The sequence below is a fragment of the Chroicocephalus ridibundus genome, chromosome 2 (genome assembly GCF_963924245.1).
Source record: "Chroicocephalus ridibundus chromosome 2, bChrRid1.1, whole genome shotgun sequence".
In the NCBI taxonomy this organism is placed as follows: Eukaryota; Metazoa; Chordata; class Aves; order Charadriiformes; family Laridae; genus Chroicocephalus; species Chroicocephalus ridibundus.
In genome coordinates, this window is record NC_086285.1 from 145,875,917 (window position 1) to 145,884,051 (window position 8,135).

Consider the following 8,135-nt stretch of genomic DNA (forward strand, 5'->3'; position numbering starts at 1 on the left):
ACACGCATGACCCAGTTGTTGTTTTTATAAAAGTGTGTCAGGTAGCTCCTAGATTGCTATACCAAAAGTTTCTCTGTTTCAAATGTAAGAACAGAACATACGTAAAACCCTGTATGATGTGTGCCAAAAAGTAGGGGAGGCTTCATCACCTTCAATAAAACCCTAACTTTGCTGAAGTCACTAAAGAGTTTTGCCATCGATTCCAGCACAGCAAGAATTTCATCTGTGTCATGACAGCGCTTGGATTTTTTCGTGAAAGCTTTTTTTAGTGATGAATTCTCTATTTACATTTATTGTCTTTCCACTAACCTCAGTCTCACAGAGTGCTGTTGACTGAAGTTGCCTTCTCTCACCACAAAGCTACATGAGGCATTACTTAAATTTCGATGCAAGCGGGCAAAACTCAGCTTTTTTTTATCCCTGAATGCTGTGTGGTTGCTGGAGGCACACATCAGACTGAATCCAGACTATCCTGCTCAGTCCAGAGCTACTGTCCTGGAGGGAAGAGGAAGATCATTTGTTCTCCCTAAGTTATTTGATGCACTCAACCCATCCTGACCCTAACTTTAGCACCAGCACAGATTTTTTTTATTAGGCTATAGTGCGATGTCTCTTGTCTTTGTATCTGGTTATCCAAGGGGTGAGGAGTAGGCTGCTGCTCTGGGGGAAGGGCTGCCTGCCCAAAGGTTACTGCAAGAGGGTGACGAGACAGAGGGGCTGCCTGTCTAGGAGAAGGGAAGGTGAGGGACAGGGAGCCTAATTCTAGTCCCAACAGCTGCTGCAGCTGGGAATGTATAGGAGTCTTGGGCAAGTGGCTCCTGTACATGCACAACACAACCCTATACAGTACGTGCAGAGTCCAAAGTTCCCACATACGCGTGCCTAGTACACGCAGTAAATGTGACCTGCCTTGGAGGTACTGGACCAAATATGTGTTTTTTTCTGAAGTTCTGGATAGCCATATGGGACTCGTACTCCAGTGGCATAGCAACACCAGGAGCCGTAAGCCTTGAGCCACCCAGCCTCGGTACACAATCTCTTCTGGTGACACAGGCTCTTGAGAATGCAGTGAAAATGTATGGCATGATATAAGCCGTGAAGAGTGCCTGTGCCCCAGGTGGAGCAAAGTCAGTGATGGCAAGACAGCGAAAGCTGAGTGATGCTGTACAAAACAGAGCTGCATAAGCATTCTTTCACAATGCAGAAGCTGATGCTGAAATCTGTGTGAAAATTTAAAGAAATAGGCTATAAGGAGGAGAAGTTGAAAGTAAGGCAGAAAAGAATAAGCAAGTTGGTTCGTTTTTTTTATGCTAAGGCAGCTACACAATAAAAGATTCCAAAAGCTTCGTAAAGTTTTAGTAATCACTTAGAGTTATGTAATATTATTTTGTAATTAATATTATTATAGTTTTTTGCCTTAGTGGATTGGGAAATTTCATACTTAGTAATTTCCTTTCTGCAGCTGCGCCTGTCAGCTCTGTGGTGCTCGGGGTGTCGTGTGCGGCGCTGGTGGCGGTGGCAGCCAGGGCCTCCCCTTCGGCTCCCCCACAAAAGCTTCCATAAAAACTCTTTCAGTGTGATTAGGAAGAGGAACCTTAGGAGCAGCAAGCTGTGACGTGCAGGTGAGCAGCCTCAGAGCTGCAGATCTACACGCAAATAGACACGACTCCTAAATATTAATGACAGGCCGTCTTGCTGCACTAAAGGTGTCCTCAGCTGAAGTACAGACACATCTGCACATGAGGACATTAGTAAAGATGGCCAGAATTCTTAGCTGGAAAATGCCACAGTCAGGTCAACCAAAATATTATTATGAGTGTAGCAAAATAGAAGTGATGTTACCAAATGTAAATGATGTCTGTTTTTCTGATCCTAGAAATAATACAACAAAATGAAACATTTTATTTCAACATTATATAAATCGACTTTTTTGTTGTATTGCTCACAAAAATAATTGCCAAAAGTTTTGTTTCAGCTCTGCCCAAAAACGGTTTCTCCTTCCCTCTCGTCAGCTTCTTGGAAATATTAGGAAACAAAACATGAGTTATTCTACAGCTGTAATCACCAGAGATGTCATAGAGCATATTTTGACTCCTTCAGCAATAGGTTTGCCTGGTGGTGGCTTGTTTGCTTCCACAATATATAAGTTAATCCATCTGGCTAGGAATGGCCTGGATGGATTCTTAAAAACTCTGGCACCGACAAGGTTGTTATTGAAAGGGAAGCATTAATTGTACCTGGATTATCTTCCAAAGTAATTGAGACACTGCTTGCTTCCAGACAGACGTCAAACTCAACAGGCCTGCTCTTCCAGCTGCTCTTGGGATAGCTCATAACATCAAGAAGACAGCAAAAAAACTGAAGGGCCCTGGAATTTCAGATATTCCAGAATTTCTTTGTGATGATCTGCAACAGGGTTTTCATGATAGTGCTACACGTGGTACGTTTCTGGAGCTGAAAACCAGTCTCTGGATTTTTCAAAGCAGTGAAAAAAAAAAACCAAAAACCTAAGGAACCGGACCTCCTTCCTCGTTCCATGTGCACAAAGCAGACCATCGGTGCTACGTACACGTCCTGTCTGTGCAAGAGGCTGTAGCTACTGTAGAGTTAGTTAAAATTGCTGAAGGCTTATTCTTTTTCAGCCATAATGGGAGGAATTTTAGAAAAATTCTGGAGTTCTTAGCCCAAAATTGTGGCCTTCTAGCATGAAAGGACATGGTATCTTTAGGACTCCTCTAGCAGGTGCATTAAGCAATCCTTGACTTAAGTTTGAATTCATTGAATGATTGGGCTATTAACATTGTAGCTGTTCAAAGTAGTGGGCTAAGGCATTTAGTGACAATGTTAGGTCCCATTTAGGAAAAAATGTAGAATAACAGTGATTCCAAGTTTCTGTTGTTGTCCTGACAATATAAACTAAACTGAAACTGGCTGGAGAAGCAGATGGTTGCAGATGAAGTCATCTGGAAGCAAGTAGGGTCCCAGTTACTTTGGAAAACCATCCAAGTCTAGTTAATATTTCCTCCTGAATAATTGTGTTGTATCTATGTGATATAGCCTGGCGCTGACTGAGGAATGGGTTCACGAGAGTAGGTGAGTGGGATGCCAACACCGTTTCCATCTTTCATAACTTGGGTCTTTTGGTCAGTGTGGCAGCAGAACTGTAATGCAGCTTCCCCAAGGCTTTATTCCTCTAGAAGTAGAAATCAAGAAAAAATGTGGAGCCACTGACTTGCAAGATTTACCCCATAACTTACTTAAAATCTAGTTTATGTAGGTACTACTTTAACACATTTCTCTCCTTTCAACTGGTAAAATGGACTGACTGCTGAGATACCTTTTCTGTGCCACCAGACTTAAGACTTGGTTCAGGCCGTTCTCCACTGTTAGCCGTGTGACTGCTGCAGCAGTCTGCCTTCTGATTTTTCTATCCCTTTAAGGTCATTCATGGAAAGCACACTCTCCTCTGCCCATTTCGCCATTTCTGCTGTTTCTAGGCATAGGCTCCAACCTTGAGCTTCTGAGCTTGTTCACGAGCCTGCTTCCTTCAGCATTTTTGTGGTGATGATTGAAAACAGGAGGGTTTCTACTTGCTGAGCAGCAAATCCGTCTCCAAAGGCATAGTAAAAAAAACCAGAGGGCGACTGTTTTGATTTGGATGTGACATCTGTCACTATCTATCAATCATAATAATTCTTTCTTCAAATAAGCAATGGTTTGTTTAAAATGAGCCTTGTAGTCCAGAGTTGTGATCCAAGGTATTGATCCTGGATGTTAAATTGAATCCAGTGGCACCGTTTGAAAATATCATCACATCTAGCAAGCCATGTGTGAAACTCCCTGAAAGACAGTCAGAAGGTAGCAGTCTTTGAATCCTTAGTGTGACATCCAACAAACAAGGGCATTTTAAACCCTACAAAAATGAAACTGGTCAGCAGTTCTCCAAGTGCATATAAGGAAGCATCAAAGCCTAGCCCTGGGACAGCTTCTGCCTTTTTTTTCATTGTCCATATTTTGGAAATAACTTCTATTCTGAATGACTTTGCTATCGATACCACTATTGCATCCGTGGTGGCATTTCTGAAATACGTATTTTTGAAATGATGTGACTAGCTTGACGCCTGCTTGCATGCTTTCCCTTCTCAAGCTAGTCGTAGTCATCTTCAATTTCTTCAAAAAAAAATAGGGGCACAGCAGATGATTGCTTTTGCAAAGCCAGGTTTACCCATGGCTTGTCATCTAATGTTTTATCTGGTTAGAACCATATGGTAGGTGCTACCTTTCTGTTGACAGTCTTTGTTTTACTGTATTTTTTCCACTAGAGGTAGGTTACTTGCGTCCCTCTTGTTAGAGCCTTGAACCTCTACATATTTCAGCCTGCAAAAAGGGATTTCTTCAGAGGAGTCCTTCCAGCTCATGGTGGTGGAAAAGGCAGTTTGCACAGACACCTTAATTTCTTCTCCAGAAATAACACACCCAAACCATCTTTAGTAAAACCCTTTTGTTTCAAAAAATGTAATTCTGTGGATCCTCTGACCCAGAATGGCTTTTTTAATGACCAGAAGCAGACGGATATATCCCATCATAGAACATTCACCTGGAAGGTAGCTTCCAGTCTTTATTTTAAATCAAGTAAGTTAAAGACTTAAATTTTAACTTCCCAGGTATAGCTGTGGGCTGTCTTTAATTGTACTTTGTGAGGAAAAGGTTTTGCTAATTAGGATTGCTATCTGGTAAGCACTGCCAGGAGCTACTGGCATTTCTCTAAAAGGGGTTCAGATGGTTTTCCTGTCTACAAAGAGCTGATCTATTGTAAAGATGTGTTCTTGAGCAAGGTGTATAGAGTCCACCCCTGAAATTCTCAAAAGATACTGCTTGAATCTCCTATGGCAGAGTTAAGAGCTTCTCAGAAGTGTCCAAATCCACCAAGCACTAAACTATGGGAAAACAGTGTTGATTAAAATATCCACTAAACTATTGTAGAAAAGATCCCAGGGAGGAAGATTTTTAACTACAGAAAGTAATGTGGAAGTTATTGTCCTTACTACTAAGTTCAGTTACTGTCAATCACTCAGTAATCATTTTATCTTATCTGATTTCAGGCAGATGGAGCTAGAGAGAGACTATCAGAACAACAATACAACCGCCTTGTGGAGTACATCACAAAGACATCTTGTCACCTCCCTCCCAGCACCGCCCCAGTGCCAGCTTTGCAAGCTGTAGCTACCGAACACCTTCCAACTATAATGAAAACATATCAATATGTAGTTGATCCAAATTTTGCCCAAGTATTCATTAGCAAATTCACCATGGTGAAAAATAAAGCCTTGAGGAAAGGATTTAATTAGTAATTATTTGTGGTGAGTATAGTAACACCTTACGGGTTTGAAAGTAATGTTTTCTCTGCAGTAACCTACTTCAAGTGGAGATGCGTGTAATTTTTGAGGAGGTAGGAGATAATAACAAAGCCCAATAGCTTTTCTAATCTTGACAACATTCCTGCTTCCTCACCACGATACTAGTGCTGGAAGGAAAGTGTTCTAGCAAACGAATAAAGTGAAAAGGAACAGCCTTGGACTATAGCTCAATCAAAATCCTTTTTCTTTTCAATAACCAAAAATCAGAGAATAAGGAAAAATTGCGTGCGTACAGACATCTTTGCCAGACACACAAAATGTGTATCAATACCTACTCTATCATATTTTAGGGTCTGCCAGTTTCTGTTATAAACCAGGTTTATAACTCAGCTGTAAAAACTTGCTCAAGGCCGAGCCTACACACACACACACACACTTCCCCCAGCATCTACGTCCTGAGGCAAAACATTTTCCCCCACTAAATCTGAAAAACCCGGTGTGGCTGGTTTAAGTTACTAGTGACAGCTGGGTTTTAGCACCACTTTAACCTTAAAATAGCTTCCTTTATTTGACTGAAGTTTTGCAGGACATTAGTCCTTAATGTAAACTAGTGCCTTTGTGTGGTTTGGAGAACAAAACATGAACTACAACATGAATTTATTTTTCAAACTCTCTGTATACAGAAACTTTATTTTATCCACCATCAAATTTTCAGAAGGACTTTAAATGTATATATGACATTGTGCATTGTCTGGTCGTTAGCTGGAAGCCAGTAACATGCAGTTCAAAAATTTAAGCAGAGCTCCGTCTCCTTGAAATCTACCAAAAAGCTGTAAGCTCAATGTAACATAGATGTGCAGGTGTTAAGTACGACTTCGTTGGGTCTCGCTTACTTCTGATCTGCCACCACTACACAGTATGTACTCACTTAAGCCCTAATTCAGTTTACTTTCATCATCTTTGAACAGCTAAAAGCAGGGATATTTAGAAACATGACTTCGCAAATATGTTTGTGCCAAGCAAAGTGAGATCATTTTTTTTCAAGTTGGTCGAAAAGTATGGACCTACAGGCTTCAATTACATCAATAGTTAATGACACCGTCACGATATACTTACGAATATGATGTTAAACACATCAAGACAAATGAGCTTTCCAAGTGTCTTATTTTTCAGCTATTTTACAGTTTGTAGTAGACAAGAAATCACTGTCTCTGGGTACAGTTAAGATTACTTTATACAACAAATCTGGCTATGGCAGCTTTAAAAATCAAAAGCTTACTTGGTTTTCAACTATGTATGTTACTTTTCTCTCCTTTTCTGTGTACTTACGGAAATGAATTTTGTATGGGGATTCCTAAACATGGTCGGAATTGGAGACAAGAACTGGAATAAAATCTGATCATCATTTGGAGCAGATACATATGCTTTATAGTTAATAACTTCTATGCATACTTGATATGACCAAATGCACAGTAAATAAGAATGTAGTAACTGCAATGTTTTTCTCGTGAGTTCTGTTTTGTTAATAGCTATTTCTAAAAGCCGTGTCTTTTGTGTACTGAAAATACAGAAGCCTGGGATCTGCATTGTCTTTCCTGAATGTGAAACAAGCCCGTCCGTTATCAACATTTCATACAGTGATTTAATAATTTAGTCATTGTTTAAATAACACTATTTAAATAATGTATATGTATATACACATACGCTTCATTCCTGAATATTTTATGGAAATAGTTTAATACTTCTAATTTTGCATATTGGTGGATAAATTGTAATATAATGAGATTGTTTAAAGATAATAAAGCTATTCCTATAATACTTGGGTTTGTGAGCTGTTTGGTCATTCAGTTACAAGGGAAAGAAGAGGTCACTGTGTAGAGCAGTAACAAGACAGACATACAAGCTTCACGTAGACCCCATTAGATTCCAGTTGTTCACTGGACTCTGTCACGTACCAGAAAATGCAACCGATCATGACAATAGTTTGGAAGTAGAAACTGATGACTTGCTTGCCAAAAAGCATGTGCTGAAAAGTTTTATGCTTTTGTGACTAACTGAATCAAACCAGCACTGTAGTCACCGTTTGAATTAGACTAATCTGTTCATTAATTATGTATTATGCAAACCAGCCAAGAGGATGCCAACACACCTGTAAAAGATCAGGGAAGGCAGCAGTTTAATTTCTAAAAGTTTGTAGATCGCAGCCATTGTTTAAGATACATTTGTGTTTTTCCTGAATTATACTCTCCTGGAATAAACACTTGCTTAAATTACACTCCTCTTCATCGAATTAAGCTAGTGCCTTTACTGCATTAGGCAGGTTCTTTCTCCCCCTTCTGACCACATGTATGGAAACGTGTGGAGACAGCGTATAAATCAGCCTCTCCTACATACGAGCTGTGTGAACTATGAAAACAAAGTTGTCCAAAGAGCAGCTGCCTGTACTTAGCTGGTAAAGCACTCCAATGTGTACTCTTAAAACATGCCTACTCTCATCATGCTCTTTAGACCTGGAGAGCTCACAACTTCAAATCTATCTTTTTAGTTTGCTTCCAGAACAATCAATCATTCCTCAAACACTGGAGAATAAAGTAAGCCAGCCAAAAATTGGAAGGCATGGTCAGGCTTATACACAGCAAGTCCTTTCCCAAAGTAGTTTAGGTCAAACAATTCCCTTTTATATATTATTTCATACATAAATATAGCAAAAACCTTTACAGACTGCTGGGATGGCCTCAGCGCAGACAAGCATGTTTTTCCAGCTTTGCATCTCCTAGG

At 40.1% G+C, this 8,135-nt stretch overlaps 1 protein-coding gene across 3 annotated transcripts in view; it reads left to right on the plus strand.

Annotated features, from left to right (window-relative positions):
- VPS13B (vacuolar protein sorting 13 homolog B) overlaps window positions 1–7,168 on the plus strand; it is a 479,360-nt gene extending 472,192 nt beyond the window's left edge. For 2 of the 3 annotated variants that reach the window (XM_063327260.1, XM_063327261.1), the window contains exon 62: window positions 5,103–7,168. In XM_063327260.1, coding sequence (XP_063183330.1) covers window positions 5,103–5,348 — 246 coding nt within the window. In that variant the 3' untranslated portion in view covers window positions 5,349–7,168. The remainder of the gene's footprint in view (window positions 1–5,102) is intronic. The other variant, XM_063327262.1, reaches the window with a different exon arrangement.
- The last annotated feature ends 967 nt before the right edge of the window (window positions 7,169–8,135 follow it).